Here is a 19150-nt window from a genome sequence, read left to right on the forward strand (position 1 = left end):
AATTTAAATAGCTGAAATATATCAGGGGGAAATTGTGAATTTAGTAAGTTAAGTATTTCAGTCAATGGTACATTAGTGAATAATGAGGCAATATCAAAACTCATCATTAGGTCTGAACTAGTTAAAGTGAGGTTTTCTAAAATACTTTTTAGGTGGATAGAAGTTTTAACAAAAGAGAGAGAATTGTCTGTGCAAGTGGCTAGTAGTTTGGCTAGATGTTTAGCTAGTTTATATGTAGGACTGTTATACTATCTACAATAGGGCGTAAAGGTGTACCTTGTTTGAATTTTTGGAATTCCATATATTCTGGGTATTTTAACATGAAAGGGTTTGAGTTTATCGATTATTTCTTTTGGCCAGGAAGTGATTTTGTTCAATAACTTGCACACCTTATTCTGTCGTGAGTTGGTGGAATCTCTATGATTTGATATGTTGACCAGTCTTGGAGAAGCGTGTGCATTTTGCTTTCGTACTCCACGACTTAATGCACTAACCAAAGAAGCCACGAGTGCATTAAGTCGTGGACACAATTTTGCCATTATTTCTAAAGAAGTTCCAAAATCTAAAATAATGGCTTCTGTTGAACGTGGAATATACGACATGCCTCCAGCAATAGCCAATAATATTAGGTTAGATGTGGCCAATTTCCTAATCCATTCTAAACTTGCCAAAAATAATATCCCACATAAGAAATAATGGTTCTAAAAGAAATATGCAATAATAACCGTATTACAATAACCAAATCAGACAAAGGATTATTGTATCCATTACTACGTAACCATAGTAATGGATACAACAGAATATGAAAGCGATATGCACACACTTCTCCAAGACCAGGCAACATATCAAATCATAGATCAATAATTCATATTGTTCTTTATCGCCAGCCTGGTTGGCTGAGTAGTTAACGTATCCGCTCTCCAGCCAAAAGGCTGTGGGTTCGAATCCAGCTGAGGATATGGATGTTTGCGATTGTCTGAAAATACTACTGGTGGGCAGTAGATGCTGTTAGGGTAGATGTTCGTTGTGGTTGGTGGATTAAGTGGTGGAGACAGAATTGTGGAATAATTTTCCTCCCTCGATGAGTCTTTGGACTCCATGGAGATGTCATGTAATAATATCAATTTACTTTCTAACTAAGAAAAAACGTATTCTAGTAAGTTCTATCCTGGTACAGAACTATCAGTTTGAACTAATTAAGCTGGAGACAACTGAACTGAATAAGTTAGAGACAGTTTGAACAACTTGTATGCTACAAGATGTTCAAACTTGTTCTTATTTCTCTTACTTCCTATAAGTTTCAGGATTCATGCTTTACCAGCTTTGCTTATTTCTTAATTTCCATATTTTGCTATCTTCACTAAAAGGTACGATTGCATTAATCACTTACGAACACTTACAGTATAGAATTTGTAACTATCAGCTTTTTCTGTTTTATAATTTAATTACTATGAGAGCTACTCCAGTCATTTGGAATCTACCAGAATTAGGCGTTAAGTCCCTGAAGTTCCTCTAGCAAAAACATGAACACCTCCACTCCACACCAATACCTCGGGCCTTCGGTATTTGTTTAAGGACGTAGTGATCGAGCGTACACCCGTCTAACCACACCACTGACCACTCCGCCATAGTACTAAGTTGCTACAGTTATCAAAGCTATTATTTATCACACATTCAAGAAAAAAAAAAACTCGCAAAAAGCAAACAACGAGTCCTGAGTCATAACGCAACTAGGTAGTTTTGCCGATACTGTTAGGAAAAAATTCAAGGAGATTCGAACTCGAAATAAAGTAACTGAAAATACAAAACAAAAGAGTCTTTTGACTCCATGGAGACACCGTTATAATAATAACAACATTTATAAGAGCGCCGCGAAGTTAGTCCTCCGCGAGTCGTACGCAAAACGTCAAACGCTGCATCCGTAAACGCATGATCACGTGTCGCAGAAGAATGCAGATAAAAAACGAAATACTGAAAATGCATACACCTGGATCTAACAGGTGTCACACCAAACTAGAAAAATTTAAGGATGACATTGTTTTTTCAGACCTGCGATTCGTTAAAGTATAAAAGCGGTTCGTCAGATTACTAAATCTGATGGAATTAAGTGCTCAATTTAATCTCAGCAAACTTGATATCTGCGTAAATATCTGGAAAGTTCTCAGAAAATGCAACAACTTAACAGAATAACGAGCGCTTTGAAATAGTCGAAACAATTTTATAGCGGATTTAGATCATTTCTCCACGTCGTCCTTGTCAAAATAAATATTTCAATTACGTTCAGTACTAGAAACCATCGAACATTAAGGAGTTTACGTCTCAATCACGTGAATGGCGATCAGACGAGAAGGGCATTTTTTTTTATGCCTGCCATTTAGCCATATATAAGCTGTTACACTGTTTCAAATAAATGCTAAAATAAATAAAAGCAGTAAACGGGTCATGCTGGTACGATTTTTTTCTTCTTCGAGAATCATTTTGGCCCACCTCTGCGATCCCAAATATCACCTCACGTAGCTTTCAAGTTCCAGCCTACTTTCTAATGCGAATCTACTTATTATAAGGTAATAGCATCGTTATTAATAAGTAGATTCTGAAATAACTAACTCGTTAAAAATCTGATCAATTTGCTGTTCTTATTTCTAATTTAAAACTAAGAATACTTCGCCCTCTTTACTATAAGTTGTCAGACATTTTCACGAAATTCCCTTTAAGTATGTAAATACCATTTAATGATGATTACGAAAGTCGAGGTGAGTGCTTCTAGCCAGTTTTTGCATAATACTTCGAGTGCGAACAGTGGCGGAAGAATCTACTTTTGGTAGCGCAGTTCTTTTTAGCAACTTACGTTTGAAAAATATTTTATGGTGAGAAAAGGGTAGTTCGCGGTTTTAACAATAAACTGAAAATTTGCTTCTTTAAGAGGGGCGAACGTTCTCTGGAAATCCGACAGTCGTTGCATGACAAAACTGCGCTTACACTACCTCCGAAACCGACTTGGTGAAAGTTCAATATTAGTAAACGTTCCTCATGCCTTTGATGGCACGGATAATTTACGATTCGTTTTTCTACAAACTAAAGATCATTAATGTGAACTCTACCGAACTATGACAGAGAACTCATTTAGTAATACGATGAGTATCACACTTCCCATGGAAAAACTTCATATTTATCTTACAAGCATATCACGGATAGTACAATTCACTGTCATTTTTGAAGATGACAGTAGGTGGCCCGAGCAACAGCTTTGGGTAATAAAATTAATTTGTATGGTAATAAAAAAAAATATTAAGCGTTTGAAAAGTTTATTCTTTATATACGCATCAGAAGCAGTCATTTGCATATTTTTATATGCAGGTATACTAGCATTATTCGGCGGAAACTCAAACGACGCATTTTAACTTTTCCTTATTCCACCTTCCCCTCCCTCAAGCGCAGTAGCTGCGTGTAGTTTTGAATATTGTTCTCTATAAATAGATCGCTTGAAATCGTGTGCATTTTGTTTGAATTCATTCAAATAAAACTTAAGTATCAGTGTTACATATGAATCGTTAACCTTTGCAGTATAAGTAAACCTGCACATTGTTACTAACAATGTGAAACAAAATAAGAGCAGGGCAAGGAAGACAATGAAACTGTTAGTTGTTTCATTACACGTATGAAGTTTATTGCATTGTTAACAGTCATTCTACACAACTATTCACTAATATTTTTGGCGTTATTTGTTAAAATTCCATACGCTTGTAACACCGAATATTTCGAAAGCATACATAGTGGATGCTGCTAAAATGTCCACTTTCGGCCAAGTTCAAATATGCGAACATTAAATTATTAAAAAATAAAATATTGCATTATTTCCAGACTTACACTTACTTGTTCTGATACTGCACGAAATAAACAAGACCCGTCTCGTGCAATATGCTTTCGAAAGAGTCCTTGCGAAACAAGAAACTCATCCATTTCTTGTGACTGTTTCCTCAAAGTCGCTAAACAAAACGGCGGTAAACACAAGCTCCTCTCACGCATACTTTTTCGAAACGAAGTCCGCATGCTCACGTGCAACAATGGTAGAAATCAACACGTAGTAATTACGATAGAAATATCTCATTGGTTACTCAGCCCAAAATGACATTTTTATGATATAAAGATAGAGCGTCCTCTTTTGTTTTTACTTTCCAAAATTATTAATTGAATTGGCAAAATTATCTACATTTTCAAAAACATGATATAATAGGGAGTTTCACTTTCTTAGGCTTTAGATTTTCCTTTTGTTTAACTAATCATTTAGCATATTTTCTCGGAGTCTCTGCGATGGGTTAAATAATTTTTCAGTTAGTTTATTAGTATTTAGGCTAACTTTAAATTAACACATGGGTTAGAATTACTTGTGCAATATCGCTGGGAGTTGATTGCATCACTGACGTCCAGGAAAGTAAATTTCCAGCGGACCCTACTCACTAAAAGAAAATATCGGCAGAACATTTCGAAGCCGATCACTCACTTTCTTGATAGTAAGAAGAATGGATACTTCTATTTATTTTTAAGGAGAGGAATAAATCTTTTCGACTGAAAGTGATATAAACGATTTCCTACAGAGGAGTTGACTTTTGATTTTTTGATTAGTCACTTTCTTGATGGACACTCTTACAGTGGTCTTATTCGATTTATTTCTGTAGTGATATGGTACTTACCATAAAGTAGCACTTTTCTCTAACATTTTCTTCAAAATACGAAGCCAAATTTGCGTTTCATATTTGTAATAAATTTCGAGCGTGTTCAAGGTTAGCCGAAATTGAAACTCGTTTTATTATTATTATTATTATTATTATTATTATTATTATTATTATTATTATTATTATTATTATTATTGTTATTATTATTATTAATGTAAAGTGATGTACCGAATTGTACACATGGTTAGTACAAAATTGTAAAGTTTCATTGTTCATTGTTGCTGTGGATTTTTTTTTTTATTATGTTGCATTGTTATGTTGCATTAAAAGTAATTGTTAATGTGATTTGTGAATAAAAATGAATTGTAAAATTAAATTGAAAATGATAAAATGCAAAAATAGGTGTTTATTTGTTTTAAATGTAAAACTGTAGCTGTAAATTGCTTTTGTTATGTTTACTATTACTTTTAACATTAATTATAGTATTACATTGTCCTAATCAATAATTTTAATAACATGTAACAAAATGTACCCTACACTCATGTAATTTCTTTGAAAGATAATAAACTGTGTTTAAAAGAAAAGTATCTGTGTAAAACTGAGTAATATTGTTTTTACACACTCTCCTTGATACCTATGAGATCGTCGATAGCCTTGGGCTCAGCTATCAGTGATGGCTAATAGTCTATAGTCTAGACTGATTACCTACCAATTTTTCAAAACGTCAGAGCTGACAGAGTTCTGCTAGCTTGGAATATAAGGCGTTTGAAGATTTTTATCTTTCATATAAAACTTTCCACCAATCTTTTTTTAAGGTCATACATCAAAATATACATGATAAATATGTAAAACTAGGCTTCCGTCTTGCAGCTGGTCTTCCTGTATCTCTCCTTTCCTTTGATCTATATTTATCCACCTATTATGTCCACCTATTATGGTAGCCGATATCTTTCCATCCTAAATAGATGCTCTTTCCATTTCTCTCTATATGCCTTGATCTTTTCATTTATGTTGTAAATATCTAGTTCTCCTCTGGTGTCTTCACTTATGGGGTCCAATTTTGGACATCCTTTAATTGCGCTTAAAAACTAATATCTGCGGCTTGTATTTTACTTTTATCTTTCTTTTTCACAGTTCATGTTTCTGAACCATATAATAAGTGGGCGTGGCCATTTCTTTATAAAATGTTAGTTGAGTGTCCTTTTAATTCTTTCACGGATTTTCTGAAATTTCTTTATTTTTAGATGTGTTATTATGCAACCTAAACAATTAAACTGTGTCATCTATTTAATTATTTTATTTCCTATAGCTATTTTTATCTGACATGATCGACCTGTAAATGCCATGACTTTTATTTTCTTTTTTAAATTGTATTGTTGGCTTATTTTGTTTAATTCATAAACTGATTTTTGAAGGTCATCTTGATTATCTTGTAATGCAATATGATCATTTGCATATAGAGCATTGCACTGATAACAATTCTTTTGGTTAACTGGATACCTTGTTGTATTATTGTTTTCTATATATTGTATAGAGTTGGGAGATAAACTATATCCCATTCTAATGCCTTGATTAATTTCAATCTCATCTATTAATTGATTACCTAACTGCATTTCTGTATCTTTGTATAAATTTTGTACAGCTTGTAAATGATGTAAGGGATATCCTTGTTTTTCTATATACTCCATAATGTTATGTAAAATATTACTGTAAATTTTGTAACCTGTATTTAATAAACTTATTCGCCTGTAATTTCCACAACAATTTCCGTTTCCCTTCTTAAATATGAATATTACCTTAGTTTTGCCCAATCTGATAAAACCATTTTCTCCCACAGTTTTTTATTAATTTCAAGAATCTTTCATGTAAATATTTTCCATTATATTCCAGAACTCTGCATTTAGGCAGAATCAGGATGATTTTCTATATTTTGATATCTTTATCTTTATTACTTCTTTTAATTTGTCCAATCTAACTGGTTCTACATCAGTATTGATTTCTTTACTGTTATTTTCAATTAATAAATATGGGTCACACCATAAACTCTTATACTGTTCTATCCATTTTTTTCTCTTTATGCTTGGGGTAGAGCCGCTCTAGCTGAACAGGTTGAAAGGTACGTGCCCGTTTAAAAGAGATCAAGGCAGGATCCTCCAGGCTGAAAAGTTCTGCGTAAGCTGGTTACCTTGCCAAGTAAAAAAAAAAAAAAATCTCTATAACTCAGATGCTTCAACTGGAAAATTCATCACGCAGATACGTAAATCCCTTAGTCTAAATCGCTATCTTCCGCATATTTTCATTCCATTTTAAGATCCCTGGTCTGTATTTATTAAGTGATAGAGAAATGTGCAAAACTTCCATAACATTTCGGTTTCCAGAAATAAAACATGGAATTTGTCGATGATTTTCAGTACAAGCGTACTGAAATTTTTCTTGATTAAATGTCTGAAAAAGAAACATTTTATTAGCCTTGCAACAAATTTTAATCAGCTTGTATTCTTTTTTGGTATTAGCGTTATTAATCTCGTAGTTGATGTCAGTGAATTAAAACTAATGAAACTGTAAAAACATCTTTATTTTTTCAGAAAGAAACTGATGGTACATTGCAAAGGTATCTCTTTTATTTCACTGTTTCAGTCCAAGTTCTTATTTTTTTTTTTTTTACTTTATTTCATACATGGATTTTTTTTAAACATTTATTATTTGAATAGTCCGAAAACCCTGCTCTAGAGACCGAACATGAATTTTCTAAGCCACTTCAGGTATCCAATAAGCGGGAGGTGGTCTCACACCGGGCGATGAAATTCATTATATATGCGCTAATATGTGCCCTTTTACATACTTTTTTTTTTTTAATTACTATGAACTTTCTGTGATATAAAAGTATAACAAAACAACTATTGAGGAAATAACAAGTGCTGAAGGCTTCGATGAGTCGTCTTTGCACGAACCTACTTAGTAGCATGCTCTAATTGGGAAAACTGGTCCATAGCCTCTAAACCATGGTGGAAAAGGATACATTCCTGGCCAGGGGACATAGCCCATACCATAGCCTGGATCTCCGTAAACTCCTGCACCGCTATAACTCCCAGCATTGTTATAAGGTACATATTTATCTTTAACTTCGTAAATGGTATGATCCCCTTCGGCACTCTGGCCATCATTTACACCATAACTCGATTGTCCTTGAATGTTATCATAACCCGCATAGCCGCCTTTTCCGCCGTAATTTCTTCTACTGCTGTAACTGGCGTAACCCTTATAACCTGGTTCTGTAGCTTCCACAACTTTTATCTCTGCACCGCCTTTATAGGTTTTATCCGCTGTCTTGTATTCCACTTTTCCTGAACTCCTTCCACCATAAGCGTTGTCGTACGAACGGAATCCTTTTAATGAAGATTCAGCTGTTTGCAATTTTGGATTATCTGTTTTCTCCTTCGGTTTATTTTGGCTTTCTGAGCTTGACTTCTCTTCGATGGCTCGAACCACAGTGAGAAATACTACGAACAGCACAAGATGATAATTCTGCAAATAAAACAAATATTTATAAGGTTTTTTATGTGCTTTCAGCGGTAACAAATTTTTATTAATAAATACTAAACAGAGTTTAATAACCATGAGGTCCTCATGTTACAGGATATCACTTTGGCCCAATATTTATGAATGATATTACTTTTTATGAAATACCAAAGGGATCAACTTTTTTCTGGACTTTGAAATGTGATAACAAAGCATGGGTTATTATTTAATGATGATGCTATGCGTTATTATTTAGATTGTGATAAAGGAAGTAGCTACACTTGTCATTAAAATTCTAGTGGGTGGAATTTTAAAGACAAAATTAAGTACCACTTTGTGATCTTTCTCCCTATGCCTCTACTTTTTTTTTTTTTTTTGACAGAGAGAATTCAAAAGTCCTGAAAAAAAGGTGATGCCATTTAAAAATAACCACCTCGCACTCGCAATTTATTCGTATACAGAGGACAACTAGCTAATTGAACATATTTCTCCTTAAATTTACCGCGTAATCCAGTTTAATCTCAACCAAGCATTGCGGAAAAGACTATACTGTATAAACGCTTTAGAGACCAAACAACATGAAACACTTTCAAGTCATTTCGAGCGTCCATTAGCGAGTTGGTAATTTCGAACTGGACAAAGAAAGTTATTCACTAGATAAAGAAGCTCACTGATACAATGCCACAGTTTTTTGGCTGCATAGCGAGGTGTTTATCTTTTGAGTCATTCAGCGTTAGAAAATATTTGTTTTAGGACTAAGAGAGCTGCACTTGTTCTGAAATTAAAAGAAGTTAAACGATTTATATTTAGTTTTTTTGTGACACCGACTTTGCCAATGAAAAAATGCTTTAGATGATTCATATTCTATTTACTTAGTAAATGTGTCTCCTAGTTGAATATTATTTATCTGTCACTTTTAAAATAGCTAAGAATTACAAGTAATAATGGTGGCAGCGTAAACTAGGGACAGTACAGCACAACGAAACAGACAAACATTTTCTGGGACTTTAGAATACAGACTGATCGGTGTTTGGAAACGCAATAGACCTGATGTCACAATTATTGACATCAACAAGTTCGCATTATTGACATCGCAAAATCCACTTATGACGACAATGACAAACAAGAACTGGAAAAAATCACTAAATGTCGAGATCTTGCAATCGAAGATGACACGCTGTGGCTTAAACACACCAAAGTCATCACAATTGTTATTGCGTTTGGTGCAATTTAAAAAAAAAAACTATCCAACTATTTACAGGAATTAAACATCAAAGAATTGACCACATGTGATCTACGAAAAACGGCACTACTTGGAATAGTTCATATTTTACTGCAGTACCTGACAGACTATTCTTAGATTTTTGGGTAGAATCTGAATTGCTCTGTATCACTAGTCAAATTGTTGTTTGAATGATATTTTGTTTTCGCTATGTATCCGTTGTGCGAATTAAGTAATAATAATAAATAATTAATTATTCGCTTCCTAGACAGGTTACATTCATCAAATGATTTCGGCTAAAGTTGGAATATTTAGTCCTTTCGTTCAAAGCTTAAACTTTCTTGAGAATTTAAAGCATCCCAAATAAACTGGTCAAAATGCATGTTATTGTTATTAATTTTATTATTAGAAATAATACATTCGTCTGGAAACAAAGACTAATCAAGAAAGAGGACGTTTCTATATCAAATATCACAAAACAAACATCATAACAAAGAATCTCATAAGGGAAGGTCTGACTTTTCTGCAATATCGATATCATGTTGACTCGCAAATAATTCACAAACACTTTTACATTCATCACACATTTAAGCAATAAATGAATTCCATACTCACACGCTATTCTCCACTTAATAGAAAATCTCCCATAATCATCCGGTAAATATATCTCAACAGATTAAACCTCTTAATCATCACGTCATTTTGCGGACTTCATACTTTCATTCCTTCTTCGTTACAAAAATCCCATACATTCCTCAGATTATGTATGTTCACTGCCTCTGGGCCCTCGATAAAGTCTCTTCATCCCCTAGAAATCGTGGTGTCCAGATCTGAGATAAAAGTTCAGAAGTGGTCTCATCAGAGCTTTGCACAATGAAACCATTTTTTTCTCCACTGATCAATGCCGTTTTTGATATTTCAGCAATCCTCTTTACCCAGTTGCGATATGCCTATTAAATTTCAACTCTCTGTTCACTATCACTTCAAGAACCCGCTTCTCCTCCTTCACTACCTTCACTATATTTCCATACAGAGAGAATGCAGTCTGCCATATGTAGATCCCAAAATTCGAATCTTCCACTTGGCAACGTCCAATCAACATCCCCACTCATTTTACTACATAACATATTCAGATCATCCTGAAGAACTCCTCCTACTACTACGGCAGCATTGCATTTTGTAATGCTTCCTAGCTTTACATCACTCTATATAACTTTACTAACCTCTTTACTAACGTGATACCCAGACCCATACTTTCTAACTTAAATAACAACTAATAAGTTCTCAAATGATGTTAGAAGTACGAAAAATAGAGCACATATACATTTCTACATCAATTATTTTTGCTATTTTATTATAAAAAAACAATCCGATAACTGAAGCAAGAGCGCCCCTAATCAAATCCGTGCTGTCCTGCACAATAATATTGCCGACATCAGCCCAATCCAATATAGGAGCTATTAGCAGCGTCTCCAAAATCTTCACGACCACAAAAGTAATGCAAACTTCTCTATAGTTTCATGCATATAAGGTATCAAGTTACTCGCGATCTCACTTTACGCGTTTTCGCTATAACGTGATTTTAAAAAGTTAATTTAAAAAATCGCAACCAGTAGCAATTTCGCAGTCACCCTGTACGTGGTCACGTGACTTTGCGCGCGCACCCTTTGACAAGCCGGAATCGTGCTGCATGTCAGTCTCACAGAAGGTGTAGAACTAGTAAGCGCCATTGTTGGAATCTTCTGAAACGCAAACATTATGGAAAAAAAGAGTAATTGTGATCAAAATACTTCCAAGACTAAAAAACAGAAAAGCTATAACAAACTGGAGGAAAAATTAAAAGTTATAAAGTGGTGTGAACGTAATGAGCGCACAGTCGACATAGTCAGAGCTACAGGAATTTCAGAATCAACTTTAAGAACAATAAGAAATCAAGCAGAGAAAATAAAAGAAAGTAGTAAAAGTGCGACGAGAATATTGACAACTAAGATAACACAGTTAAGGTCACCAATTATGGAGAAATTGGAAAGGATTTGGCCCAACGGATTGAACAAGAAAATCAAGTGCTAATCCGCTATACACCTTGATTATCCAGACTAAAGCGAAAAGTTTGCTTGATGATTTGAATGCTATATATCCTGATCATAAAGTGCAATCTTTTGCTGCAAGTGCTGGGTGGTTTGAACGTTTTAAAGGTGCGACATCGATTCCATAATCTCAAGCTGACTTGCGAGACTGCGGGAGCTGATGTTGATGTTGCTGCTGAGAACTTTACAGCAAAATTTCTAAGTGTAATTCAGGAGAATGTTATTTGCCTCAGCAAGTGTTCAATCTCGACGAAATTTGTGTGTTTTGTTTATAAGTTTAAATAATTCTTTCATTAAAATTTCTTTTGCTCACAGGTGTAAAATTTTCATTTTTTTATCCTTCTGAAGAAACCCCTATCCTTATCTCACCCATGCTACATTCAACTCACTTTACGCGATTTCGTGTTACGTGATTATTTCATGGAACCAAGTAATCACGTAAAGCGAGGGACATCTGCATTTTGATGACCATATTCTATTACTCTTTTCGACTTCTCAAGGACTTTTCTAGTACCAAGGCTTTCATGAACTAACCAGGTCAATGCACCGTTAGTACCATTGCATATGAACATCATTTAAATCTACATTCAACAATCGTTAAAGATAAATTAAGGGGATAAAAATCCCTTATTATATTATTTTACAGCCAGTATGCGAAACTCTAAGATTGAAAACTACGATCTACGATCTTAATTGTTAAAGATATTATTGTGTACCGACTTACTTGAACATAATATGGATATACACGATACATCACCATTAGCTAAAAACTAAAGCATTTAACAATGTGTACTGTTCTCTTAACTTAACTGTGATTCTCTAAGATAAATTTTCACTTCCTTAGTACGTAGCATAGCTGTCCCTACCATCCATATGGATGAAAGGAAATCATTCCATTCCGAAAGTAAATTTAAAAACATCACGATTGATTATTTTGTGAATTTTTATTCCACCATGCAGGTTGATTTAGAGATTATGTACAACAATCATTATGTCTAATTGCAAATTTTGCTGAAATACGTTATCGGCTCAAAATTATCCGGACACCGCTTTATAGCAGCAGATATATCTATATACATCACAACTACGGCTCATACACGTGTAATAGAAAGGACACGGTCTTGCAGTCTTCATAGATAAACAGTAATAAATGTACCGTATCGAAAAGTTCAGTGAACTTTCGACGTGGCACTGTCATAAGATGCTACCTTCGCAAAAACTCAATTCGGGAAATTTCTTCCTCCTGCAGCTATCCTGATTAACTAAGTGATGCTATTGTGAAGTGGAAACGACTATGAGGAAAACAGCATAATTGCGACGAGGTAAGCCACATCAAATCACAGAGTAGGACCGCCGAGTGCTGAAGTGCGTGGAGCAAAAAATTCTCCTGTCTTCGGTTAACATACGCACTATCGAGTTCCGAAATCCTTTTGCAAGCAACGGCAACATTAAAACTATTCGCCGAGAGATAATACCATGGGTTTCCTTAGACGGGGCAGCCGGAAACGAGGCTAACATTAGGAACGGAAACGCCAATCGTTGGGTGGTAGAGCTCGCTGTAATTGGACTCTGGAGCAATGGAATGTTCTCTGTGGAGCGTTCTCTGGATAATGAATCACATGGCAGTAAGATGGATAAGTCTGGGTTTGGTGAAAGCCAGGAGAATGCTACCTGTCTGAATGTGTTCTGCCAGCTGTAAAGCTTAGTGGAGGAGTCATCATGGTCTGGGGCAGTTTTTCTGGTTCAGGCGTAGAGTTCCTAGTTCCAGTGATGGGGAACTTAACACTGCTGCCTATAATGACATTCTAACAATTTTGGGCTTCCAACTTTATGGCAACAGTTCGTTTGATGAGATGGGTATCAAAGATCTTGACTGTCCTGCATAGAGCCCTGACCTCAGTCCCAATCGAACACTTGAGGGATGAACTGGAACGCCGATTGCTATTCATGCCGAATCGCTTGATATCGGTGACGGACGTCACTAATACTCTTCTGAATGAATGGAAGGAAATTACTTCAGTAATATTCCAATATCAAGCAGAAAGCATTCTCAGAATATTGAAGCAACAACGGGTGAATCAAATCCTTATTAATGCCTCTCATACTGGAGTGAGAGTTGATCTGCTCTTTGTGATCAGACAGTGTATAAACAGATAAAGATAAACTATTTAATGCCTTTTATTTCCCAAAGACACAGTTTAATCCTAACCTTTTGAAGATACATTGGCAGCCAACCAAATTCCACCCTTATCTATCATGGATACCTGGGCAAGGGTCACAAATGTTTCATATGCATCTGTTGAGGGGAGTATGGAAGCAAACTGCCTCCATTTCGTGATCTCTACCCGCAACAAATATATATGATTGTCTGAAATTGTGTTAGTTCTCTGGTAGATTTTCTTGCGTTAATTAAAAGCTGGAGTATCAGGAAGAAAATCTTAATTGCCTTGCTAAAGATAGACTAACTAACTTAGGAACCGGCTGAAAGAAGAGTGGGGTGGAAGGCCTCGAAAAAGTACCTGTAGTCGGTGACTAGAATCGAACTTATTTCTTCTGTGGAATGGCAATGGAAGCAAACCCCATTTATGAAGAACTACGTAGGTCCTTTGTGATAAAATATGGCCTGGAGAATATTTGAAGATGAAAATAGATTAATTAATGGTTATTGGTTCACGTTCTGGACTAAGGACTATCATCTCCGCTAAATCAGGATACTATGCATAGCATAGAAGGAAGTGTCTAAATAATAGGTATGGGAGCCTAATGACACATGTTCTTGAAAGTTTAGCAGTAATGTTTTGAAATTGTGATAAATTATAATTACAACACTTTTTTCCTAATTTATAAACAAAAATGTGCTGTTAATTGAAAAAAGATCATTGTACACAGAATTAAATGAGAAATCTTTCCGTCGCGTGGCGCGCGTGATGCGACTTCATGAACTTTGTGATATATTTAGAAGTGCGGCAGGTAATAGAGGAGTAACAGAAAGTTAGCAAAAATTATTCAAATTATGTGAAATAAACTTTGTATGTGCATATGTATGTAATTACTATTGGATTCTGTAAATACCTAATTACAGTAAATATAACTCTTATTTAGTACCGGCGGCTGCGATTCGCTAACGCGAGGTAAATAATCAAATTTTCATGGCTAGTTAAATAGAAAATAATTAAAAGTTAGGTCGCAATAAAAATAAGTATGACGAGGATATCAGGTAAGTCTCTTTACAATACTAACTAGGAAAGTTACAGGTTGTTAATGAAGCCCTTTATAACCTGTAAGCTGTACAAACTGAAGATTATATTTAAAAAATAGCAAATATCAGACCTATTATTCAGTATTTTTTTCCCGCTTTTTTCTGTATACAAAGAGTAGTAAGGTGAAAAAAAAAAGTCACGCACTGTATTTCAAGATTTGTTGTGTCTCATAAACCCTCTGAGAAAATTACTGCAGACAATCGTAAAAAGGTGTGTTAGTGATAGCGGGCTTGTAAAAATGGCGTCATCCATTATCACGCACCGAGCACAGAACCATTTTTGCACTTATAAACTGTAGACATTAATTTTATTTTATCATTAATATGGAACAACACTGAAACGAGCGCAAACCTTGATAATAATCAGACAAGTGGGGAATTATAATTTCGAATCATTTTGTCAAAATAAATAAATATAACTATCGTTTCTATTCCTTTTTTAATAAAAATTGAATTTTATTTAAAAAAAAAATTAAGCAATCTTGAATACAAGGCACGTTGACTTTGCATTTGTCAATAACTGCGTAGTTTTCGTCATGAATATTCATGGTGGCGTGTGTTTGTGTGTGTGTGTTGGGGGATGAGAGAGTGACATAAATAAATTTAGGTTAGTCAATAAAAACTATTTATGGAGTAGTGTCACTTTCTTTAAAAAAAGAAAGTTAAAAAAACCCCGCACTACTTCAAATTACTAACGCGTGTTATATACCTAGTAATGTCGACTCCAGCTGAATGAACTTTATTCAGATTTAGAATCTGAATAAAAGGGGCCTTCGCGAACTTTAGTTCCGCGCGAACTTTTTTTTTTTTCACTCAGACAAAAACATATGTACCCAACAAGATCATATGGATCATCTTGGTTTCAGTCTATTATTTTTATTTGGAAGGTGATTAGAACTGATATTAATAATTCGCTATTGAGTGGATGGATTTCCATAAAATTTGGTATTTAGGATCCCGATTAAATTTTGTAATCGTTTAAGATTCTAAAACAGTTAAACATATTAATAACCGCACTAAAACTTTCTTGAGAGAGAGACATAAATTTACGTTAACCAAAAGTTATTTATGGTTGGTGTTAGTTTTGTAACTAAACGGCACTTTTTTGGGGAGTCGGTTCGACGTACCGGCACCCTTATTAACAGTGACGTGTGACATACCGATGCAGTACACTTCGAAATTTGTATTCAGTAATTTTATCTAGTATGCAGATAAGCTTAGTTATTTAATGAAATTTATATATTTCACTACCTATTGTTAAGATATTGTTATATTAAACTTTTTATATTGTATTTAATAATTTTATTAAAATTATCTTTTACACTTTACTTATTTTTCATACACTTGTATAGTAAAGTTAGGCTTAACAAACTCAGTATTATTCACCTGATTTCCAAAAGTATCATCGTATCACGAAGTAAAAATCAGTAAATAATATTTTTGTTTTCTTTTTTATATTCTTCTCATTCGGACTTGTGGGGGCGCGGCCTTATATATATATATATATATATATATATATATAAGGTTCGACTAATGGCTCCCACTAATGAGATCTTAATAAAGGTCGAAACCGGTCTGGGTAGTGGCCCCCTTGCCTTTAATGCATAGCATCATACATCTCCTCTAGGAGATGAGCTTTGCATTAAGGGTAAACATTAAGAATAGTGATCAGAGCTTATTCTACCTTTACCACGAGTTGCCTAGACTTGCACTACTTTGCGGATCACGTAGACTTGCAATACGTGCAGGCGCAAACTTGACTTATTTGTCTGTTTGCTTACTTGGGAAATGGAGTAAAACCAGGTTTAAAATAGCTTGGCATATTTAACACATACACATATATATATATATATATATATATATATATATATATATATATATATATATATATATATATATATATATATATATATATATACATATATATATATATATATTATACACACACACACGGCTCCAGAAATCCACTCGCCACTGGCGAGTTATCAGAGACAAATAGTGAGTGAATTTTCGGCCTCATTCAAAATGCATTCAAAATATATTATTTTCTTCTCATAATTTACACCTGTTTTTTAAATTTTAAAAATTATATTATTCATTGTCAAGTTATTTGATCAGGAGTGGCTGCCAGTGAATTTATTAAAGACGTTTTATTTCCAGGGATTTGGAAATAAAACTTCTGGCTTTGAAATCCTTAATTCGAACACTAATAAGGAATTACAAAAACACTTGCAATTTTAGTTGCCGGTTTTCTCTAAAAGTCATAACGTAAACCAATTATCTTCACTTTCTGCTGTCCTTTTTATCGCCTTTAAGATTCAGAAGTTTATTTTCTTTTTATATGAAAGACTGCGAAAAAACGTAAAATAATTAAAAACTCAACCTGTCTTATCTTCTTCTCCAACAGTTCACCTGTCATCATTGTCGTAACATAACAATTGCTACACGTTTAAACGTTTTCCTTTCTATCAGAAAGACTTCATAAATATGTTCTATCGAGTTTCAAAAATCATTCTCATTTCTCCCTCTCAGCAGTATTATAATATTCTTTTCACTCCACGCATGCTCCACTACGTGTCTCGCTTCCGGTTTTCGTTTCAGTCATGAAGCGAGAAAAGTAAATCGCCATTACGCGTTTATAGTTATAGTGAAAACAGTAAAGTGGGCGAGAAAAAAGTCAGTTTTTCATCACAAAACAAATAAGCTTTTCATATCACATTTAAATGTGATTAAATTACAGTTCTATCATTTCCAATAAATAAATTTTATAATAAAATTAATGCGTTCATTTGGAATAAGCAATCTATTTTTTAATGTGTTTTTCTCACATTATAATTTATTAACAAAATAAATATGGAAAAGATATACTGATGACATATTTTTTTTTTAACTTGGAGCCACGGCCATGACTATTCAGGTGGTCAAGGAAGTTCTAAAGAGATTCATGGCCGTGGCTCCAAATTAAAAAAATATATATATGTCATCAGTATATCTTTTCCATATTCTTGGTTTTAAAGGAAAAGAGGAGATAGCATTTTCTTCAAAATATTCTAGATAAATGTTAGCTAGAATAGGCGATAATGGGGTTACCCATGGCTAGACCTTTAAACTTGAAATATCTCCACAGAAAAACACATATCTCCACACTCGGTGCCACCATTTTCCACCTCAAAAACTTGGAATCATCTCGACGCTAGGAAATCGTGCTCGCTCCCTCCTTTGTGAAGAGGAGGAGATTAATAAAGAGCTTAAATTTCTTCGTTCTGCTTTCCAACAGAATGGTTTTTCCAAGAAAAAAATTAATAAATTACTTTTAAATCCTCTCCCACGCCATAATGAAGACACCAATAGTATAAACGGTCATATTTCTCTAATATCAGCTCTGTTTCACCCAAATTGGCCAAAGTTCTTAAGAAATAAAACATCAAGACGTTATTCACTCCCCTTCCTAAACTCCGTTCCATACTGAGCCAACCCAAATATTTAAGATATTTAAGGTTGCTGAGCCAACCTTAAATATCTTAAATCTGGAGTAACTGTGAAAACCCATATTTTGGCCAGACTGAGAAGTCCATTGAGTTACGTATTGAAGAACACAAGAGTGACATTACATACAGCAGAACACTGGCTAGTGCTCTGTGAAACCACGTTCTGTTTTCTGCTAACACTAATGAAGAAAACCTACTCCATTCAGTTCTATGGGGCAGATCAAATAATATCTTTCGTTGCTACGACGAACTAGAAAGAAGGATAATGGAATCTAAAGAAATCATCCTTAACGCTATACATCTTAATTGCAACCTTAGATATAACCTATCAGACTGTCATTGTGTGCTATCCAACTTTGCCGTTCACGTGATTCTGAACGCATGCGCACGCCCAACAATGAGGTATCCATAGAACAGTTTTGAATATCCAAACGTAACGCTTTGTTTAGAGTTTATTCCTTCATGTTTTTTGCTTGGTTATATCTTTTTTATGCACCTGAAGAAGTCTATTAAAAGACAAAACTAGTTGTGCTAATAAACTATATTTTACTTTTATTCCTTCATGTTTTTTGCTTGGTTATATCTTTTTTATGCACCTGAAGAAGTCTATTAAAAGACGAAACTAGTTGTGCTAATAAACTATATTTTACTTTTATTCCTCGGTATCCAGTTATTTAATTTTTAAAAAATATGTCTCTCCACCTAGTAAACCAGTCATTTCACACTCACTCCCACACACACGCACAAGTTTTGTTTACACTTTTTTTATGTTTTGTACAGCATTATAAAATGCTGTAAATGAACCAATAGGCAGCAAAAGTGATTACTACTTTAAAATTTATATGCATAAGGTTTACTATTCTGCAATTTAAAATTCAGAACTATAAACACTTACCATTATG

The 19150-nt window shown here is 34.3% G+C and overlaps 2 protein-coding genes across 2 annotated transcripts in view; both read right to left on the reverse strand.

The window, feature by feature from the left end:
- Nucleotides 1-4050, reverse strand: part of LOC150097950 (uncharacterized) — a 357533-nt gene extending 353483 nt beyond the window's left edge. Inside the window, exon 1 of the mRNA XM_090406633.1 lies at nt 3874-4050. Coding sequence (XP_090262759.1) covers nt 3874-4050 — 177 coding nt within the window. The remainder of the gene's footprint in view (nt 1-3873) is intronic.
- A 3181-nt stretch (nt 4051-7231) lies between these two features.
- LOC150097952 (uncharacterized) lies at nt 7232-17236 on the reverse strand. The gene is made up of 2 exons (XM_090406534.1): nt 17144-17236; nt 7232-8198 (listed from the first exon to the last, which is right to left on the reverse strand). Exons 1-2 carry the CDS (start codon nt 17180-17182, stop codon nt 7629-7631), a joined length of 609 nt encoding a protein of 202 aa, XP_090262660.1. The 5' UTR covers nt 17183-17236; the 3' UTR covers nt 7232-7628.
- Between the last annotated feature and the right edge of the window lie 1914 nt (nt 17237-19150).

This window comes from Typopeltis vanoorti, chromosome 16, assembly GCF_054136105.1.
Source record: "Typopeltis vanoorti isolate ZY-2024b chromosome 16, IOZ_Tvanoo_1.0, whole genome shotgun sequence".
Taxonomy (NCBI): Eukaryota; Metazoa; Arthropoda; class Arachnida; order Uropygi; family Thelyphonidae; genus Typopeltis; species Typopeltis vanoorti.

Bases quoted from the DNA above. Each gene is read 5' to 3' on its own strand.
- LOC150097952 (XM_090406534.1), bottom strand. From the start codon at position 17,182: ATGATGACAGGTGAACTGTTGGAGAAGAAGATAAGACAG. The intron at 8,199-17,143 runs GTTGAGTTTTTA...TTTTATTTGCAG, and splicing joins TGGAGAAGAAGATAAGACAG to AATTATCATCTTGTGCTGTT.